General features: G+C 36.1%; 1 protein-coding gene across 1 annotated transcript in view; it reads left to right on the top strand.

The window, feature by feature from the left end:
* The window catches only part of C8H11orf65 (chromosome 8 C11orf65 homolog), a 100,817-nt gene that overhangs the window by 19,419 nt on the left and 57,997 nt on the right, over positions 1-23,401 (top strand). Inside the window, 1 exon segment of the mRNA XM_033410167.2 lies at positions 17,345-17,437. Within this exon segment, the coding sequence (XP_033266058.1) occupies positions 17,345-17,437 (93 nt within the window).

Genomic DNA, 23,401 nt, shown 5'->3' with positions numbered 1-23,401 from the left:
AGAGGACACAACAGTGAGAGGCCCGCGTACCTCAAAAAAAAAAAAAAAGAAAGAAAAACTAGCAGATTTTCAAGACCCTTGTAAATTGTCAGGCAGCACACCAAACTCTAAGGACCCTCAAACTTTGCACAGAAGTGGTAGATGTTTTTTGAAATTTTTTGTTGAAGTGTAGTTGATTTATGATGTTGTGTTGGTTTTGGGTGTACAGCAAAGTTTTTCAGTTATATAAATATATCCTTTTCCATTATAGTTTATTACAAGATATTGAGCATAGTTCCCTATGCTATACAGTAGGTCCTTGTTGGTTATCTATTTTATCTAGAGTAGTGTGTGTATCAGTTAATCCCAAGCTCTTAATTTATCCCTCCCCCCACTTCCCCTTTGGTAATCATAAGTTTGTTTTCTATGTCTTTGAGTCTGTTTTTGTTTGATAACTACATTCATTTGTATCTTTTTTTTTTTTAGATTCCACAAAAAAATAGATAAAATAAAAAATAAAAAGAGGTTAGAAACTCCGAAAAACAACTAACCATGAAAGTCATGGTTCAAATATAAGGCAAATTAATATATTTCTAACCTCTATGTAAAGAGAATAATTTGATTTTTTTTAATATCTTTATTGGAGTATAATTGCTTTACAATGTTGTTAGTTTCTGCTGTATAGCAAAGTGATTCAGCTATACGTATACATATATCCCCATATCCCCTCCCTCTTGCATATCCTTCCCACCCTCCCTATCCCACCCCCCATCCCACCCCTCTAGGTGGTCACAAAGCATGGAGCTGATCTCCCTGTGCTATGTGGTTACTTCCCACTAGCTAGCTATTTTACATTTGGTAGTGTATATATGTCAATGCCACTCTCACTTCGTCCCAGCTTACCCTTCCCCCTCCCCATGTCCTCAAGTCCATTCTCTAAGTCTGCGTCTTTATTCCTGTCCTGCCCCTAAGTTCATCGGAACCTTTTTTTTTTAGATTCCATATATATGTGTTAGCATACGGTATTTGTTTTTCTCTTTCTGACTTACTTCACTCAGTACATTTGATCTTGATTCTAGATACATTCTACTTCAAGTGGCCCAGAGGGTGACTTCTAAATAAAGATGCATAGTTTTAGCATATTATGTGGCCCTGTAATTGAATAATTTGCATAGTCGTAGTAATGTCAATGCAGTTTTTTCTGTAATTTAAGATATTTTTATCAAAGTACTTTGTGTACTTCTTTAAAATAATGTAAAAGAACTTACACTAAAAAGCAAGTCTTTACCCCATCTCACTACCTTCCACCTTCATACTCTAAAAGCAACCACTTTTATCTAACTTTTTGTTTTAGATCTTCTAGTCACTAGTTCCATGCTTCTAAATAATATGCTTATTATATTTTACTTATCAACTTTAGAAGTGATCTGTTGACTTTCTGCAAAGATGATTAAGAATTTACCTTACTTATCCTCCAAAACCCTGCTTATCTCCCCCCTCAGTATCATGTCATTGTTTTAATTCCTCTGTTTCTTACCTTGCTGCTTTAAAGACTTTTGTTTCTTGTTCCATCATGCTAACAAAGGATCACTTGACTCCTTATTATATATGATGAGGATATAAATATCCCTATCCTTTTCTTCACATATCTTGCAGTATTCAAATCCCCAAGTTCCATCACCTCTCCCTTGTCAATATTCACTTGGAGGAGTTTTTCAAATATCCTGAATACAAATCCTTTATTGCAATATAAAATATCATCTTCCAGGGTACCTCACTTCCCTCTTAAAGGTGTTTTTGATAAGTCTTTAATTTTAATAAGATCCAGTTTATCATTTGTTCTTTACGGTTAGTGCTGTCTGTGTCCATTTAAGAAGTGTTTATGTAGAAGGTACTGTCATCAAGATGGTGTCAAAAGTCCAGGTCCCCCAGTGTTCCAGGACGTTTCCTGGGAGGTGCACTCAGGTCTTGCCTCATGGGGATCACTGGGGGAATCTGCAGGGCTCGACCACTGGGGATTTGATAGAGACAGAGAAAAGAGGGGCATGGCTGACAGCAACCTGTGCTCAGATCTTGGCAGTTTGCATTACCGCTTACAGCAATACCTGAGCAGAGATCTCAGCCAGGCTCTGCCCATCTGCAGAGCTGAGCCAGTGGCCCCATCTGGCCAGGGAGCTCAGTTGGCAGTTCTACCTGATATGGGTCCCAAACCAACAGGTTTTACTGACTACAGAAACTGTTTTATGGCCCCACTTAGGCAAGGAAGCAAATTCGCAGCCCCACCCGATTTATGAGCATAGTCTTCAGTCCTGCCCAACCAGGAAGCCTAGCCAGTCACGAAGCCCAGAAACAGATCCAAGCCTATGGCTTTGCCTAATTACTGAGTACAAACTGTAGCCAGGGACTTCCCTGGTTGTGCAGTGGTTAAGAATCCACCTTCCAATGCAGGGGACACGGGTTTGAGCCCTGGTCCGGGAAGACCCCACATGCCGCAGAACAACTAAGCCCATGTGCCACAACTACTAGCCTGCGCTCTAGAGCCCGTGAGCCACAACTACTGAGCCTGCACGCCTAGAGCCGGTGCTCCACAACAAGAGAAGCCTCTGCAAGAAGAAGCCCACGCACCGCAAGGAAGAGCAGCCCCTGCTCACCGCAACTAGAGAAAGCCCGCACGCAGCAACGAAAACCCAACGCAGCCAAAAATAAATAAATAAATTTATTTTTAAAAAGGCCTTTTAAAAAACTGTAGCTAAAGGGAGCCTAGCCAGTGACTCCACCCAATTGCAGAGCATAGCCTATGGTCCCACCCAGCTAGGGTCCCTGGACAGTGACCCCATCCAACCAAGGAGCACAGTCTCTAGACCCCCCACAACTGCATGATATACCTGGAGGCCCTGCCCAACTAGAGAGCCTGGCCAGTGACCACCTCCAACAGAGGAGCACACCCAGCAGCTTACTCCATCACAAAACCCAGCCTACAGCCTTGCCCAACTTTGGGGCAAAGCCTATGGCCCTACCTGATCACAGAACACAGCCTGTGGCTGCATCCAACCACAAAGCCTTGCTTGTAGCTTTGCCCGAACATGAAGTCTGGCCAGCAGCACCATCTGGTAAGGGAGCACATCCTGAGGCCTCACCCAACCAGGAGTGATTGCAGAGCCCAGCCTGCAGCCCTGCTTAGTTGCAGAGTCTAGCCAGTGGCACCTCCCTGCCAGGGAACACAGCCTATGACTTCACCTAACCAGAGGTGATTGCAGAGCCCAGCTAGTAGTCCTGCCTGAAAGTAAGTAAGCCATCATGCCCACCTCAGAACATGGGCAGTGACCTCACCCAAATAGACACCCCAATAGCAAGCCTCCACCTGCCCATGGATGCTACCAGATGACCCATCCAGTACCCCAAGCTGAGCTAACTGATGAAGGTCTTTCTCTGCTGAAGGGAACCTCTAGAGTCTGGAAGAAAAGACCACTTACTCAGATGCACAGATACCAAAGTAAACATGACACCACCAAAAGAAACTAATAAAGCTCCAATAATTTACTCAAAGTATGGGTCTGTGAACTGTCTAACAAAGAATTCAGAATAATCCTCTTGAGGAAGTTCATGGAACTACAAGAACATGTAGACAGACAACTACATGAAATTGGGAAAACAGTACATGAACAAAGTGAGAAGCTCAACAAAGAAATAAAAGCTATCCTCCAAAAAGCCAAAAAGACATCCTAGATCTGAATAATAAAAAAACTGAGCTAAAGAATTCCAACAGCAGACTCCATCAAAAAGACAAGAGATAAGTGCCGGCGAGGATGTGGATAAAAGGGAATCTTGTACACTCTTGGTGGGAATGTAAACTGGTACCACCACTATGGAAAGCAGCATGGACATTACTCAAAAAATAAAATAAAAAATAGAACTACCATATGATCCAGCAATTTCACTTGTGGATATTTTTCTGAAGGAGATGAAATCACTACCTCAAAGAGACAGCTGCACTCCCATGTTCATTGCAGCCTATCTACACTAGCCAAGACACAGAAACAACCTAAGTATCTGTTGACAGATGAATGGATAAAGAAAATGTGATAATGTTTTATATATTATATATTATATTATGTGAAGATATTATATATAAACATTTAATATTAGTATAGCATATTAATATTATTTATAATGGAATATTATTCAACCATGAGAAGGAAGGAAATCCTGCCATTTGTAACAACATGAATGGATCTGGAGGGCACTATGCTAAGTGAAATAAGTCAGGCAGAGAATGATGAATTCTGTATAATGTATGCTCTCATTTATATGTGGAACCAAAAAAACCCTGGACTCTTAGATATAGGGGGTACATTGTTGCTAGAAGGGGCGGTGGGGGTGTAGGGGAGGGATGAGCGGAGATCATCAAAGGGTACAAACTTCCAGTTATAAGATTAATATGTTCTAGGAATGTAATGTACAGCATGGTGACTCTAGTTAACAGTATTGTGTTGAATAATTGAAAGTTGCTAAGAGAGTAGATCTTAAAATTCTTACCACTCACACAGTAAATGGTAATTATGTGAGGTGAAGGATGTGTTAACTAAATTTTTGTGGTAATCATTTCACTATATATGTAGATCAAATCATCATGTTGTATACCTTAAATTTGCACAATGTTATATGTCAGTTATGTCTCAATAAAGATGCGGGGGAGTTAGAAATATTTGTTTAACCCAAAGTCAGAAGATATTTTCCTTATGTTTCTTCTAGAGGCTTAGTTGTTTAGTTTCACATTGAGATCTGGTATCCATCTCCAACTAATGTTTGTGTATGATAACAGGGACAAAGGTCATTTTTTTCCTTATGGATAATCAAATGACCAGGTATCTTTTATTGAAAAATACCATCTTTCCACAATAAATTGCAGTGGTGCTTTGTAAACTCATGAAATCATATATGTGAACTGTTTCTATAGTTTCTACTCTGTTGCATTGGATTATTTTGTCTATATTTGGGTTAACACCACATTGTCTTAATCTGTAGCTTTATAATAAGAGTGGATATATGTTAATAGAGTCCTCTAACTTTGTTCTTCAAGATTATTTTACCTATTTTAGGACTTTTGCATTTCCGTATAAACATTGGAATCAACTTGTTTTAATTTCTAAAAAAATTTTGTTGGCATTATAATTGGGATTGCATTAAATCAATTGATCAGTTTGGGGAGAACTAATATCTTACTATGCTCACGGGTTTTTTTTAACATGGTGTATCTCTTCATTTATTTATATCTTCTTTAATTCCTCTCCATAATGTTTTGTAGTTTATAGTGCAGAAGTCTTATACATCTTTCATTTGATTTCTAGGTTATTTGGCTTTTTATGCTAAAGTAAGTGGTGTTATTTATTAAATCTTATTTTCTAACTGTTCATTTCTAGTTTATATAAATATTTATTTTTATATACTGACTAAATATACATTTATTATTTCTAATTGCTTTTTAATAGGTCCTTTTAGATTTTTTTTAGATTTTATTGAAGTATAATTGATTTACAGTGTTGTGTTAATTTCTGCTATACAGCAAAGTGACTCAGTTATACATATATATATTCTTTTTCATATTCTTTTCCATTATAGTTTGTCACAGGATGTTGAATATAGTTCCCTGTGCTATACAGTGGCACCTTGTTGTTTATCCATCCTATATATGATAGTTTGCCTCTGCTAAACCCAAATTCCCATTCCTTTCCTCCCCTACCCCACCTCCCCCTTGGCAACCACAAGTCTGTTCTCTATATAGGTGAGTCTGTTTCTGTTTTGTAGATATGTTGATTTATATTGAATTTTAGATTCCACATATAAGTGATGTCATATGGTATTGGTCTTTCTCTTTCTGACTTATTTTGCTTAGTTTGATAATCTCTAGATCCATCCATGTTGCTGCAAATGGCATGAATTCATTGTTTTTGATAGCTGAGTATCTTTCAGATTTTCCACATAATCATGTCATCTTTGCATGATGACTTTCATTTTTCCTTTGCAAACTTTATACTTGTTATTTCTTGTTCTTGCTTTTTTGCACTGACTAGACCCTCCAGCACAATACTCAAAAGAATTATGGACATTCTTTTCTTTTTCCTGAACACAGAGAGAAGGCATATAATATTCCACTGTAAGCTGTTATCTGTATTTTTTTGTAGAAACTCATTATCTGTTTAAGGAAGTTAACTTAATTCCTCATTTGCTAAGATTTTTATTCTTGTTTTTATGAAAACTCTGGGTATTGAATTTGATCAAATGTTTTTGCTGCTCCTAAATGGTCATATGGTCTCCTTCATTCTCTTTACGTGGTAAATTACATTCATTGACATTCAAATGTCAAACCAACCTTGTATTCCTGGAATAAACTCCACTTCATCCTGATTGTTACCCTTTTGGTATATCCTGGATTTGATTTGCTAAGCATTGGCTTAGGATTTTCTGCATATTTATTTTTAAATTCAATTTTTCTTTGTTGTAATGTCCTTGCCAGGTTTTGTATCAGTATTATGCTGGTCTCCTAAAAGGAATTGGGAAGTTTTTCTTCTTTTTCATTATCTCTAAGAGTTTGTGTGATTGGTATTATTTTTTCTATAAATGTTTGGAATAACGCATTAGCAAAGCCATGTGTGCTAGGAGTTTTCCATATAGAAAGGTTTTTAACTATGAGTTCCATTTCTCTAATAATACAGGACTATTCAGATGTGTGCTTCTTCTTGTACCCATTTTGATAAATTACTTTTTCAAGGAATTTGTCCATTTTGTTTGTTTTTATTTAGGTATAATTGACATATAACATTATATTAATTGCAAGTGGGCAACATAATCATTCAAAATTTGTATATATTGTGAAATAATCACCACAATAAGTCCAGGTAACATCTGTCACCATAGATAGTTACAAAAAATTTTTTTCTTGTGTTGAAGACTTTTAAGATTTACTCTCTTAGCAACTCTCAAATATTCAATACAATACAATTAACTATAATTCACCATGCTTTACATTACACCCCATGACTTAATTATGCTATAACTGGAAGTTTGTACCTTTTGACCCCCTTCATTTATTTCTCCCACCCCCCATCCCCCACCTCTGGCAATAATCATTTTGTTCTTTTTGTCTACGAGCTTATTGTTGTTGTTGTTTAAATTCCATGCATAAGTAAGATCATATGGTGTTTGTCTTTCTCTGACTTATTTCACTCAGCATAATGTTCTCAAATTCCATCCATGTAGTTGCAAATGGAAAGATTTTGTTATTTTTTATGGCTGAATAGTATTCTGTTATATATATATATATATATACACACATATATGTACGTGTATATATATGCCACATCTTCTTTATTCATTTATCCATCAATGAGCACTTAGGTTGTTTCCATACTTGACTATTGAAAATAATGCTGCAATGAACATGGGGGTGCATATATCTTTTTGAATTAGTGTTTTTGTTTTCTTCGAACAAATACCCAGAAGTGGAGTTGCTAGATCACATGGTAGTTCTACTTTTTATTTTTTGAGGAATCTCCATACCATTTTTCATACTGGCTGAACCAATTTCCATTCATACAAACAATGCAGAAGCATTCCCTTTTCTCCACTTCTTTGCCAGCACTTGTTATTTCTTGGTTTTTTGATAATAATCATTCTAACAGACTTGAAGTGACATCTTGTTGTGGATTTGATTTAAATTAAGGAATTTGTCCATTTTGTTTAAATTGTCAAATCTATTTTAGCCAAAATTTGTTTACAATCTCCTTTCATTATCCTTTTAATGTCTGTAAGACTTGTAGTGGTATTGTTAATAAGTGTTTTCTCTTCATTTCTCTACATCTGCATTTCTAGGAGTTTATCAATTTTATTAATCTTTTAAAAAAAACTGTTCTTTGGCTTTGTTGGTTTTCTCTATTTTAACTCTATTTTCTATTTCATTGATTTCCAAACTTATCTTTGTTGTTTTTTCTTTCATTTTGGGGCTTTTATTTGCTGTTCTTTTTCAAAGTTCTTGGGATGGAAAATTAGATCTTAGATTTTCAACTTTTATTCTTTTTATAGTATATGTATTTTGACCTATTAAAGTTCTCCCTTCAGCATTTCTTTAGATTTATCCACACAGGTTTTGATACGTCATATAATTATTACCTCAGCTTGGAATATTTCATAATTTTCAATGTAATTTTTTTTTTTTTCTGTGGTATGCGGGCCTCTTACTATTGTGGCCTCTCCCGTTGTGGAGCACAGGCTCTGGACGTGCAGGCTCAGGCCTAGCTGCTCCGCGGCATGTGGGATCTTCCCGGACCGGGGCACGAACCCGTGTCCCCTGCATTGGCAGGCAGACTCTCAACCACTGCGCCACCAGGGAAGCCCCAATGTAATTTTTTGACTCATGGGTTATTTAGAGCCACATTGATTAATGACCAAATATTTAGGAATTTTCTAGTTATCTTTTTATTATTGATTTCTGGTTTAATTCCACTGCAGCCAGACAACATACTTTAAATGGTTTTAATAACTCAAAACTTGCTTGGTACAGAAAAATTCTATTTTGATAAATGTTCCATGTGATCTTGAGAAAAAAATGTATTCTTCTATTGGTTAGGTCAAGTTAGTTAATTATGTTTTTCAAATCTTTTGTAGCTGTCTTAGTCTGTTCGGGCTGCCATAACAAACTATTATAGGCTGGGTGGATTATAAACAACAGAAATTTATTTATTATAGTTCTGGAGGCTAGGAAGTCCAAAATCAAGGCACTAGCAGACTTGGTACCTGTTGAGAACCTGCTTCCTGGTTCTTGTTATGTCCTCACATGTTGGAAGGGATGAGTGATCTCTCTGAGCCCTTTTTTTTTCTTTTAAATTAGTTTTATTAGTTACCTACTTTATACAAATTAGTGTATATATGTCAATCCCAATCTCCCAATTTATCCCATCACCACCAACCCCCGCCCCCCCGCTGTCCCTGCTTTGTGTCCATACATTTGTTCTCTGCATCTGTGTCTCTATTTCTGGCTTGCAAACCAGTTCATCTGTACCATTTTTTCTAGATTCCACATATATGCGTTAATATATGATATTTGTTTTTCTCTTTCTGACTTACTTCACTCTATATGACAGTCTCTAGGTCCATCCACATCTCTACAAATGACCCAGTTTCATTCCTTTTTATGACTGAGTAATATTCCATTGTATGTATTTACCACATATTCTTTATCCATTCATCTGACTGAGCCCTTTTTTATAAGGGCACTAATCCCATTCATGAGGGCTTTACCCTCATGACCTAATCATCTCCCAAAGGTCCAGCCTCCTCCTACCATCACCTTGGGGGTTAGAATTTCAATATGAATTTTGGAGAGACAGAAATATTTAGTCTATAGCAGGAGACTTACTAATTTTTTGCCTATTTGTTCTATCAGTGCTTGAGAAAAGTAGGTTAAAGTTTTCCATTATGATTGGGGATTCATTTATACTCCTGGTAATTGTGTTAATGTTAGCTTTACATATTTTGAAGTAATGTTGTTAGGTACATATCAGCTCAAGATGGTTACACCTTATTGTTGAGTTGAACCTAATCAATATGAAATATTGTTTCTTATATTTTCCAAAATTTTTGCCTTAAAGTCTATTTTATTTTGTATTGATAAAGTTACCCTAGTTTAATTTTGGTTAGTGTTTGCATGGTATATTTTCTTATTCTGTTACTTTCTAACTTTTTGCATCCTTTGTAAATAATACAGAGCTGGATCTAATTTTGGTTAGTCTTAAATAATCATTGTCTTTTAATTAGCATGGTTAGATCATTTATATTTATTATAATTATGGTATTTGTTTAATTTAAGTCTACCATATTGCTGTTGCTTTTCTACTTATCATCTGTTTTTCATATATTTTTCCTGTTTCCCATTTCTTTGTATTATTTAAATGATTTTAATATATCATTATTTTCTTCTGCATTAATTTTTGGTTATTTTGATTGATTTAAGATGTTCATAAATTATTTGCTACTCTTTCTGTTGAGAGGTTAGGGGCAATCTTCTTCCTTTTATTTAGGCTATTATAGGCTTGCTTTACCACTAAAACCAATAAAATAGAACATGACATACTGGGACCTCTAAGCTTAGGTAATAAATATGGAGAACAGTATGGAGGTTCCTTAAAAAACTAAAAATAGAACTACTGTATGACCCAGCAATCCCACTACTGGGCATATACCCTGAGAAAACCATAATTCAAAAAGAGTCATGTACCACAATATTCTCTGCAGCTCTATTTACAATAGCCAGGACATGGAAGCAACCTAAGTGTCCATCGACAGATGAATGGATAATGAAGATGTGGCACATATATACAATGGAATATTAGCCATAAAAAGAAACAAAATTGAGTTATTTGTAGTGATGTGGATGGACCTAGAGTCTGTCATACAGAGTGAACTAAGTCAGAAAGCAGAAAACAAATACTGTGTGCTTACACATATATATGGAATCTAAAAAATATATATATATATGCATATATATATATACACATATATATGTACATATATACACATATATATGTATGTATATATATGTGGTTCTGAAGAACCTAGGGGCAGGACAGGAGTAAAGATGCAGATGTAGAGAATGGACTTGAGGACATGAGGAGGGGGAAGGGTAAGCTGGGACCAAGTGAGAGATTGGCATGGACTTATATGTACTACCAAATGTAAAATAGATAGCTAGTAAGAAGCAGCCACATAGCACAGAGAGATCAGCTCGGTGCTTTGTGACAACTTGGGGGTGGGATAGGGAGGGTGGGAGGGAGATGAAAGAGGGAGAAGATATGGGGATATATGTATATGTATAGCTGATTCAGTTTGTTATAAAGCAGAAACTAACACACTATTGTAAAGCAATTATACCCCAATAAAGATGTTAAAAAAATAAAAATAAAGACAGTGCCCAGCTTAAAAAGAAAAAAAAAAAAAAAATTGCAGGCGGCCCAGTTTCAATCCCTGGTCAGGGAACTAAGATCCTGCAAGCCATGTGGTGTGGCCATAAAAAAGAAACATTGCAGTGTCCATGTCTGTGTCATGGAATGCTCATTCTAGATGAAGCCAGCCACAAGGTACAACAACCCTGAAACTGCCATGCCATGCTAGCCTAATGGAAAGGCTGTCTACAGAGATTGGTGATTGGCCATCCCCAGATTTATCAGCTATTCCATCCCACTTACAAGATACATAACTGAAAAAGCCATTTTCAATATTCCTTCCCCAGCAGATAAAACAGAAAAAGAACCAAGAAACAAGCCTGATAGCTAGAATTGAGGCCCCTGACATAGGGCCCCACTTGAGTCATCCCAGCCATTCCCAGCTTTGTAATCCATCTCAGATGAAGTCTCAATCACTGTGGAAGTGAGATCAGACATCCCTACTCTGCCCTACCATAATTTGCAACCCATAATTGTGAGCATAATAAAATGGTGGTTGTTTTACATCACTAAGTTTTGGGGGTAGTTTGCTACACAGCAGTAGATTACCATAACAGTTACATATTATCTTAATGGGGTAACTTAGAGTTTACAATATGCGTCCTTGACTAATTAATGCCTACATTAAGTTAGTACTTTTACCCTTTCCAGAACAATGCAAGAATCTTAAAATGGGTTAACTCCCTTTATCGTCTTTCCCTTTTGTGCTATTTGTTGTCAGTTTTCACTTACATTTTTGTTTTAAATATAAGAAGACATTATTTTTATTGCCTTAAACAATTAGTATTTACTTTTTGTTGTGGTAAATATACATAACATAAAATTTACCATAATAACCACTTTTAGGTGTACAGTTTAGTGACATTAATTACATTTACAACGTTGTGTAGCCATTTCCACTATCCACTTCTAGAACTTTTTCATAATCTCAAACAGAACTTCCTGTATCCACTAAACAATAACTCTCCATCCTCCACTGCCCCCTAGGCCATGGTAACCTCTATTTTACTTTCTGTATCCATGAATTTGTCTATTCTAGGTAGTTTGTATAAGTACATTTGTCCTTTTGTCTCTGCTATTTCATTTAGTATAATGTTTTCAAGTTTCATCTAATTTATAGCATGCATCAGAATTTCATTCCTTTTAAAGGCTGAATAATATTCCATTGCATTTATATACTACATTTTGTTTATCCACTCCCTTTTAACAGATCTTGGGTTGTTTACACATTTTGGCTATTGTGAATAATGCTACTATGAAAATTGTTGTATAAGTATCTGTTTGAGTACCTCTTTCAATTCTTTCGGGTTCATATCTAGAAGTGGAAGTACTGAATCATATTGCAATTCTATGTTTAAATTTTTGAGGAATGATCAAAATGTTTTCCATTGTGGCAGCACCATTTTACATTTTCACTAGCAATGCACACAGTTTCCAATTTCTCTACACTCTTGCCAAAACCTATTTTCTATTTTTTTATGATAGCTATCCTAATGGATGTGAAGTTGTATCTCATTGTGATTTTGATTTTGATTTCCTTTATGACTATTGATGTTGAGCATCTTTTTATGTATTTATTGACCATTCGTAAATTTCTCTGGAGAAATGAGTATTTGAGACTTTTGCCCATTTTTGAATTGAGTTATTTGTTGTTTTTATTGTTGTGATGTGGGAGTTCTTTACATATTTTGGATATTAACCCCTTATCGAATATCTGCTTTGCAAATATTTTCTTCCATTCTGTGGATTGCCCTTTCAGCCTCTTGACTGTGTCCTCTGCCACGCAAAAGTTTTAAATTTTGATATAGTCCACTCTATCCTTGTTTTTCTTTAGTTGCTGTGCTTGCAGGGTAATGTCCAATAAATCATTGCCAAATTCAATGTCATGAAGCTTTTCTCTTTTATTTTCTTCTAAGAGTTTTAGGTTGCAGCTCTCATTTTTAGGCCTTTGATCCACTTTGCATTAATGTCCAATTTCATTATTTTGTATGTGGATATCCAGTTTTCCCAGCATCATTTGTTGAAAAGACTGTCCTTTCCCCATTAATAATCTTGGCACCCTTGTCAAAGTCAATTATACATGTAGGAGTATATTTTGGGGTTCTCTATTCATTCCATTGGTCTTATGTCTGTCCTAATGCCAATGCCAAACTGTTTTGTAGCAAGTATTGACATCAGGATGTGTCTGGCTATTTGGGGGCCCTTGAGATTCCACATGAATTTTAGAATGTACTTTTATATGTCTTTTAAAAGTGACATTGGAATTTTGATAGGGATTGCACTGAATCTGTAGATTACTTTGGGTAATATTTTCATCTTACCAATATTAAGTCTTCCAATCCATGAACACAGTATGTCTTTCCATTTATTTATGTCTCCTTTAATTTCAGTATTCATTTTTTATTTATTTTTTTTTTAATAGGGGTATAGTTTTTTTACAATGTTGTGTTAGTTTCTACTGTACAGTGAAATGAAATAGAGTTCCCTGTGCTATACAGCAGGTTCTTATTAGTTATCTGTTTTATACATATTAGTGTATATATGTCAGTCCCAATCTGCCAATTCATCCCACCTCACCCCCCACATTCTCCCCTTGGTGTCCATACGTTCAGTATTCATTTTTATTTCTCCAGATATTTACACCTTCCAGGGACCTTCATTCCTCCCTACAGTTCTGTGTTTCCCTATGGTATTACTTTCCTGCAACATAAGGTATTCCCTACAGTAGTTGTCGTAGGGCAGATCTCCTGTGAAAAATTCTTTCAGCTTTTGTTTGTCTGAAAACATCTTTATTTCACTTTTGTTTTTGAAGAATATTATCAACATGATAGAAATCTAAGTTGTCACGTTCTGTGTTTTTTTTTCCCCCTTAGCACCTTAAATATGACATTCCATTCTATTCTGGATTCCATGGTTTCTGTTAAAAAAAAAATCAAGGACCAGTTTTACTCTTTCAACCCTGAAAGTAATGTGTCTTTTATTGTCTGGATGCTTTTAAATTGCCTCTATGTTTTGTTTTTAGCAGTTTAAATTCGATGTGCCTATGTGTCATTTTCATTTTTTGTCCTGCTTGAATAAGTTGACAATAGAATAATCCAGCAGAGTCCATGCCTTGTTACCCTAGCATACTTACTTCTTCTAACCATATTTAACTTCCAAATAATGTCAATATTAAAATTATGCTTCCACCTAACGTGATACAACTATCCCTCATATAGATTAAAACAAACTAATCCTCTTCCCCAAAGTAATTTTATTTATCTTTCAATCATTTTTATTTCTCTTCCTGCTGAGTCATACTCCACCTATGATATCTTGTCATATAAATACTAGATACAAGGTTAAGCACTTATATTTATTTCCTACTGCTGCTATAACAACTGCCAAAACCTTAGTAGCTTTAAACAACAAAAAATTATTATCATACAATTCTGGAGGCCAAAATCTGAAATGGATCTCACTGGGCTAAAATCAAGATGTCAGCAATGCTGCATTCTTTCTGGAAGCTCTAGGGAAGAATTTGTTTTCATGTCTTTTCCAGCCTTTAGTGGCTGCCCACATTCCTTGGCTCATGGTCTCCTTCCATTTTCAAAGCCAGCAATGACCTACCAAGTATGTCTCACATCACATCACTCTGGTGCTGACTCTTCTGTCCCCTCTTTGACTTATACAGACTCTTTATTTTCCCAATTATAAGATCCCCTCATTTTTTTTGGTGTGGTGGTTCACTGGCATAAGGAACTCAAAATGGCCAGGTGACAGTATCAGCTTCCGTTTTAATGTAACTGTTGGTGTGTACCTTGGTGGAAGCCTTTCTCCTGTGGGTTCTAAGGCCTTTATATCCACAGAACCCAAAGGTACAAGGAAAGGAAGCAAAATTTTCACTAGTGGATTATTAGAGATAATATTGAGAGGGAGCCACTTTCATTTCCACCCTTTAATTTTCAAACTCATAAATGCTGGCTGGCATAGATTCAGATCATATTCTATAACATGAAGGACATCACTGTAGCCTGAAAAGTGTTGTCAGTGGAACTCTAACTGTAACTGAGTCTCCAAAATGCCATTCCACCAGGCCAAGTGCTTTAGGGTGATGGGGAACAAGGTAATGTCAGTGAATTTCATGAGCATAGGCCCATTGATGTGCTGCGTTTGCTCTGAAGCAAGTTCTCTGATCAGAAGCAATTCTATGCAGAATATAATGACAAGTGAATAAAACATTTTGAAGGTACACAGATAGTGGTATTTGTAGAAATATTTTGTACCCAGGAGTGTAAATTATCAATTCCAATGAGAATCAAGTGTTACCCCTTCCATAATGGAAGTGTTCCAACTAATCAATGTGCCACAAGAAGCTGGCTAATTCCCTCAAGGAGTGATGCCATATCAGGGGCTCAGTGTTGGTCTCTGGTTTGGCACAGTGGGCACTCAGCAGTAGTTGTAGCCAGATATAGTGCATAAAAATCCATTTTGCTGAGCCCGAATAACCTCCACTCCTCCATTCCTGTTGCCATGGCCACTTTGTTCATGAGCCCATTGGGCAAGGAGAGCAGTGGCTAGGGAAATAGACTGACTGACTCCAAAGAATGGGTCATCTTGCTTACTTGATTATTAATATTCTTCTCTACTGAGATTGCTCTTTGATGAGAATTGACATGGGACACAAATGTCTTCACACTTGGTGCCCATTTGGAGGGGTCTGACCTCTTCCGCAAAAGCTTTCTAACCAGGTTATTTCCAAATCCCTGACCATCCAGCAAAGCCACCAGTTATTGCCCATCTGTAGATCTGTACCTCTGGCCATCTTTTCTTCCAGGCATAATATACAACAGGTATGCTGCTTGAAGTTCTGTCCCCTGTAAGTATTTCTCTTCAGAGCTACCCCTGAGTGAGGCTGTATATTATATACGGAACTTCCTATGGGTTACACTTTGCACTTGACCTCCTGAGGCCTGCTAGGTCCTGAGTTTGACCAATAGAATTCAAACTAAGTGATGCTGTGTGACTTCCAAGACAAGGCCTTGAGAAGCCTTGCAATTTCTACTGTCTCTCTCTGTCTCTTTCTCCCTCCCTCTCTCCATCTCTTTCTCTCCCTCTCTCTCTCTCTCTCTCTCTCTCTCTCTCTCGTACTTTGAAATGTACATGCTGTGAAGAAACTCTAAACTGAAAGTCTGTATGGAGAGAGAAGCCCAGCCATCACAGAGGTTCCAACAATCCAAGCTGAAGACCCAGTATATGTGTGTGAGACCATATTAAATCACCCATCTCCAGCTGATCTGGCAACTGACTACAGCCAAATACATGAGTCCAAGTAAGAATAGAAGTTCCCCGTCAACCCGCAGAAAGCAGTTGTTTCTTTAAGTCACTAAATTTGAGGGTGGTTTGATACAATAATCTACAAGTTTAGAAGATACTATTCAGATTTTAAACCATCATAAATTTTTCTTGATACTCAATTTGGGGTTTTACTTAAGAAATTACATCTTCCTTTCAGAAAGAATATTATTTGTGTTGAGGTGAGCTGCACCATCTTCCACAGGCAATTGCAATGGGACTTCAAATTGTCATATTAGTATTATGGATTACTTCAACTTGTATTTATTTGATTTGATTTAATATAAGCAAACTGAGGGGTCAGGGAATGTTTACCAAGAGTTATTAAGGGTTTTGGGAGGGATAAGGTAGGAAAGGGTTACCAAAGATAGCTTTCCAAGATAGAAGAATTGCTTGCAGTTGTTTGACTAAATTTGCACTAACAATAAAAGTAGATAGGGTTTGTAAATCAGTGGAATTACCACAGGAATGAGGAGGATTCTGTAATGACAATAATAGATAATACTTATTGAGTGCTTTTTTATGCCAGAAGTTGTTCTAAGTGCTTTACAAATTTTAGCTCATTTATTCCTAACCATAGCTGTATGAAATAGTACTGTCATTCCCATATTTTAGATAAGAAACTGATCATAGAGGTTAAGCAACTTGTTCAGGATCACACAGCTAGTAATTACTAACACTTAAGCCCAGACAATATTATGCCACGCTCAGTGTTCTTAACCACTAGGCTGTATTTTGTCTTTCTCCTAGATTACACTGGAGTATACGAAATTGACCCAACCAAAATTTTGGATATTTTATTTATAGTTGCTAGTGATACCATTACAAATTTAAGGGTAAAACTCTTTGTGAGAATAATACCAATATTGCCTGACTTATCAAAGCAAACCTTGATTGGATAATATTTCTAAAATCTAGTTTACATATGTAAAACCTATTTTATGATTTTTACTCATTTTGCCCTAATTAGGCAGAAAGCTAATTAGAGATAGAAAACCCAGTTTTGACCATAAAATCTTATGTGTTTGAACCTTTAGAATGTCGCTGTATTCCAACACTTTAAACGTTTGATTAATATAAGAAGACAAGGGGAGCCACGTCAGATACTGAAATACATTAATCCTAAAGAGGTAAGGACATTATTTATTGATATAATATATTTTCCCCCCTTAAAAATGTGTGGCTACTTTATAAATTCAATGTGCTTGTATTTCTTTTTTTTAACTTTTTAAATTAAAATATTACACACATATAGAAAGTTCATAAAACATAAATTTATAACAACTGAATCATCACAAGCAAACCCCTGTGTAACATTCACCCAGATCAACGTTTTCATACTTCAAACCATTACCTTTGGGTGCCCTGCAAATCACTGCCGACTCTCTTCTTCCAAAAGGTAAACCCTATTTTGAATCCTACCACTATACTTTAGTTTTCTGTTTTAAAGCTATATATAAATAGAATCCTATAGTATACTTTTGTATCTAGCTTTGTTCATTCAACATTGTTTGTGAACCTAAACTTCATTCATTTCATAAAAATGTTGGTAGTATTCCATTTTATGAATATACTGCTATTTATTCATTCTACAATAGATTGACATTTGGACATTTTCTAGTTTGTGGCTATTATAAAGGCTGCTTTTGGAACTATTCTTACTCATGCCTCCTGGTTAACAGGTCCACAAATTTCTTTTGGTTTCTATTCAACCTAGAATCAGAATTGCTGGATGGAAGGATATGCCAAACTATTTTCCAAAGTTATTGTATTAATTTATATTCACTGTCAGCAACCTTTGGGAATTCTTGGTGCTCTACATCCTCAGCAACACTTAATATTGTCAGTTTTTAATTTGCACTTCTCTGATTACTAATGAAGTTGAGCATCTTTTTGAGGAGTTGTGCTTCTGATTAAAATTCTATATGTGATTTTTCAGGCCTGACCACAGGCAATTACAAAGCCTTTACCTGACAGGACTCACAAGGGAAAGCTATCCTCACCTCACACTAGACTTGGTACAGAGTCAGTGCATTACAGTCAATGAAGGGAGTTGCAGACAAGGACTCAGGACCCTCTCTGTCCACGAATTTAGGCATATTTTCCTAGCCCCAAAAGCCTTCACTCCTAGATCTCTCTCTCTTTTTTTTTAACGTATTTTTATTGGAGTATAATTGCTTTACAATGGTGTGTTAGTTTCTGCTGTATAACAGTGAATCAGCTATAGATATAAATATATTCCCATACATCCTCCCTCTTGCGTCTCCCTCCCACCCTCCCTATGCCACCCCTCTAGGTGGACACAAAGCACCAAACTGATCTCCCTGTGCTATGCGGCTGCTTCCCACTAGCTATCTATTTTACATTAGATAGTGTATATATGACCATGCCACTCTCTCACTTCGTCCCAACATACACTTACATCTCCCCATGTCCTCAAGTCTATTCTCTACGTCTGCGTCTTTATTCCTGTCCTGCCCCTAGTTCTTCAGAACCTTTTTTTTATATTCCATATATATGTGTTAGCATACTGTATTTGTTTTTCTCTTTCTGACTTACTTCACTCTGTATCACAGTCTCTAGGTCCATCCACCTCACTACAAATAATGCAATTTCGTTTCTTTTTATAGCTGAGTAATATTCCATTGTATATAAGCGTCACATCCTCTTTAACCATTCATCTGTCGATGGACACTTAGGTTGCTTCCATGTCCTGGCTACTGTAAATAGATCTGCAATGAACATTGTGGTACATGACTCTTTTTGAATTATGGTTTTCTCAGGGTATATGCCCAATACTGCGATTGCTGGGTCATATGGTAGTTCTATTTTTAGTTTTATAAGGAACCTCCATACTGTTTTCCATAGTGGCTGTATCAATTTACATTCCCACCAACAGTGCAAGAGGGTACCCTTTTCTCCACACCCTCTCCAGCATTTATTGTTTGTAGATTTTTTGATGATGGCCATACTGACTTGTGTGAAGTGATACCTCATTGTAGTTTTGATTTGCATTTCTCTAATGATTAGTGATGCTGAGCATCCTTTCATGTGTTTGTTGGCAATCTATATCTTCTTTGGAGAAATGTCTGTTTAGGTCTTCTGCCCATCTGGATTCGGTTGTTTGTTTTTTTGATATTGAGCTGCATGAGCTGCTTGTAAATTTTGGAGATTAATCCTTTGTCAATTGCTTCATTTGCAAATATTTTCTCCCATTCTGAGGGTTGTCTTTTCATCTTGTTTATGGTTTCCTTTGCCATGCAAAAGCTTTTAAGTTTCATTAGGTCCCATTTGTTTATTTTTGTTTTTATTTCCATTTCTCTAGGAGGTGGGTTAAAACGATCTTGCAGTGATTTATGTCATAGAGTGTTCTGCCTATGTTTTCCTCTAAGAGTTTTATAGTGTCTGGCCTTACATTTAGGTCTTTAATCCATTTTGAGTTTATTTTTGTGTATGGTGTTAGGGAGTGTTCTAATTTCATTCTTTTACACGTAGCTGTCCAGTTTTCCCAGCACCACTTATTGAAGAGGCTGTCTTTTCTCCATTGTATATTCTTGCCTCCTTTATCAAAAATAAGGTGACCATATGTGTGTGTGTTTATCCTTGGGCTTTCTATCCTGTTCCATTGATCTATATTCCTGTTTTTGTGCCAGTACCATATTTTCTGCATGACTGTAGCTTTGAAGTATAGTCTGAAGTCCAGGAGCCTGATTCTTCCAGCTGTGTTTTTCTTTCTCAAGATTGCTTTGGCTGTTCTGGGTCTTTTGTACAAGTTTCCATACAAATTGTGAAATTTTTGTTCTGGTTCTGTAAAATGTGCCATTGGTAGTTTCATAGGGATTGTACTGAATCTGTAGATTGCTTTGTGTAGTAGAGTCATTTTCACAGTGTTGATTCTTCCAATCAAAGAACATGGTATATCTCTCCATCTGTTTGTATCATCTTTAATTTCCTCATCAGTGTCTTATATTTTTCTGCATACAGATCTTTTGTCTCCTTTGGTAGGTTTATTGCTAGGTATTTTATTCTTTTTGTTGCAATGGTAAATGTGAGTGTTTCCTTAATTTCTCTTTCAGATTTTTCATCATTAGTGTTTAGCAATGCAAGAGATTTCTGTGCATTAATTTTGTATCCTACTACCTTTCCAAATTCATTGATTAGCTCTAGTAGTTTTCTGGGAGCATTTTTAGGATTCTCTATGTATAGTATCATGTCATCTGCAAACAGTGACAGTTTTACTTCTTCTTTTCTGATTTGGTTTCCTTTTATTTCTTTTTCTTCTCTGATTGCTGAGGCTAAAAATTCCAAAACTATGCTGAATAAGAGTGGTGAGAGTGGGCAACCTTGTCTTGTTCCTGATCTTAGTGGGAATGGTTTCAGTTTTTCACCTTTGAGGACGATGTTGGCTGTGGGTTTGTCATATATGGCCTTTATTATGTTGAGGTAAGTTCCCTCTATGCCAACTTTATGGAGGGTTTTTATCATAAATGGGTGTTGAATTTTGTCAAAAGCTTTTTCTGCATCTATTGAGATGATCATATGGTTTTTTATCATTCAATTTGTTAATATTGAGTATCACACTGATTGATTTGTGTAATTGAAGAATTCTTGCACTCCTGGGATAAACCCAACTTGATCACAGTGTATGATCCTTTTAATGTGCTTCTGGATTCTGTTTGCTAGTATTTTGTTGAGGACATTTGCATTTTGTTCACCAGTGATATTGGCCTGTAGTTTTCTTTTTTTTTGTAACATCTTTGTATGCCTTTGGTATCAGGGTGATGATGGCCTCATAGAATGAGTTTGGGAGTGTTCCTCCCTTTGGTATATCTTGGAAGGGTTTGAGAATAATAGGTGTTAGCTGTTCAATAAATGTTTGATAGAATTCCCCTGTGAAGCCATCTGGTCCTGGGCTTTTGTGTGTTGGAAGATTTTTAATCACAGTTTCAATTTCAGTGCTTGTGATTGGTCTGTTTATATTTTCTATTTCTTCCTGCTTCAGTCTCGGAAGGTTGTGCTTTTCTAAGAATTTGTCCATTTCTTCCATGTTGTCCAATTTATTGGCATACAGTTGCTTGTAGTAATCTCTCATGATCCTTTGTATTTCTGCAGTGTCAGTTGTTACTTCTCCTTTTTCATTTCTAATTCTATTGATTTCAGTCTTCTCCCTTTTTTTCTTGATAAGTCTGGCTAATCATTTATCAATTTTGTTGATCTTCTCAAAGAACAAGCTTTTAGTTTTATTGATCTTTGCTATTGTTTTCTTCATTTCTTTTTCATTTATTACTGATCTGACCTTTATGATTTCTTTCCTTCTGCTAACTTTGGGGATTTTTTGTTCTTCTTTCTCTAATTGCTTTGAGTGTAAGGTTAGGTTGTTTGAGATGTTTCTTATTTCTTGATGTAGGATTGTATTGCTATAAACTTCCCTCTTAAAACTGCTTTTGCTACATCCCATAGGTTTTGGGTCATCATGTTTTCATTGTCATTTGTTTCTAGGTATTTTTTGATTTCCTCTTTTTCTTCAGTGATCTCCTGGCTATTTAGTAGTGTATTGTTTAGCCTCCATGTGTTTGTATTTTTTAACAGATTTTTTCCTGTAATTGATATCCAGTCTTATAGTATTGTGATCAGGAAAGATACGATTTCAATTTTCTTAAATTCACCAAGGCTTGATCTGTGACCCAAGATATGATCTATCCTGGAGAATGTTCCATGAACACTTGAGAAGAAAGTGTAATCTGTTGTTTTTGGATGGAATGTCCTATAAATATTAATTAAGTCCATTGTGTTTAAAGTATCATTTAAAGCATGTGTTTCCTATTTATTTTCATTTTAGATGATCTGTCCATTGGTGAAAGTGGAGTGTTAAAGTCCCCTACTATGATTGTATTACTGTTGATTTCCCCTTTTATGGCTGTTAGCATTTGCCTTATGTATTGAAGTGCTCCTATGATGGGTGCATAAATATTTACCATTGTTATATCTTCTTCTTGGATTGATCCCTTAATCATTATGTAGTGTCCTTCTTTGTCTCTTGTAATAGTCTTTATTTTAAAGTCTATTTTGTCTGATATGAAAATTGCTACTCCATCTTTCTTCTGATTTCCATTTGCATGGAAATCTTTTTCCATCCCCTTACTTTCATTCTGTATGTGTCCCTAGGTCTGAAGTGGGTCTCTTCTAGACAGCATATATATGGGTCTTGTTTTTGTATCCATTCAGCTAGTCTATGTCTTTTGGTTGGAGCATTTAATCCATTTACATTTAAGGTAATTATTGATATGTATTACCATTGATTATCTATTACCATTTTGATTATTTATTATATCTAATAGATATCTATTGATATCTATTACCAATTATTGATTATCTATTACCATTTTCTTAATTGTTTGGGGTTTGTTATTGTAGGTCTTTTCCTTATCTTGTGTTTCCTGCTGAGAGAAGTTCCTTTAGCATTTGTTCTAAAGCTGGTTTTGTGGTGCTGAATCCTCTTAGTTTTTGCTTGTCTGTGAAGGTTTTATTTTCTCCTTCGAATCTGAATGAGGTCCTTGCTGGGCAGAGTAATCTTGGTTGTAGTTCTTCCTCTTTCATCACTTTAAATATGTGCTGCCTTTCCCTTCTGGATTTCAGCAGAGTTTCTGCTGAAAGATCAGCTGTTAACCTTATGGGGATTCCCTTGTATGATATTTGTTGCTTTTCCCTTGCTGCTGTTAATAATTTTTCTTTGCATTTAATTTTTGATAGGTTGATTAATATGTGTCTTGGCATGTTTCTCCTTGGATTTATCCTGTATAAGACTCTCTGTGCTTCCTGGACTTGATTAACTATTTCCTTTCCTATATTAGGGAAGTTTTCAACTATAATCTCTTCAAATATTTTCTCATTCCCTTTCTTTTCCTCTTCTTCTTCTGGGACCCCTATAATTCAAATGTTGGTGCATTTAATGTTGTCTGAGAGGTCTCTGAGACTGTCCTCAGTTCTTTTCATTCTTTTTTCTTTATTCTGCTCTATGGTAGTTATTTCCACTCTTTTTTCTTCCATGTCACTTATCTGTTCTTCTGCCTCAGTTATTCTGCTATTGATTCCTT

The sequence above is a fragment of the Orcinus orca genome, chromosome 8, assembly GCF_937001465.1.
Source record: "Orcinus orca chromosome 8, mOrcOrc1.1, whole genome shotgun sequence".
Classification (NCBI taxonomy): domain Eukaryota; kingdom Metazoa; phylum Chordata; class Mammalia; order Artiodactyla; family Delphinidae; genus Orcinus; species Orcinus orca.
Note: the sequence above shows the minus strand (reverse complement) of the source record. Positions and strands in the feature narration are given on the sequence as shown.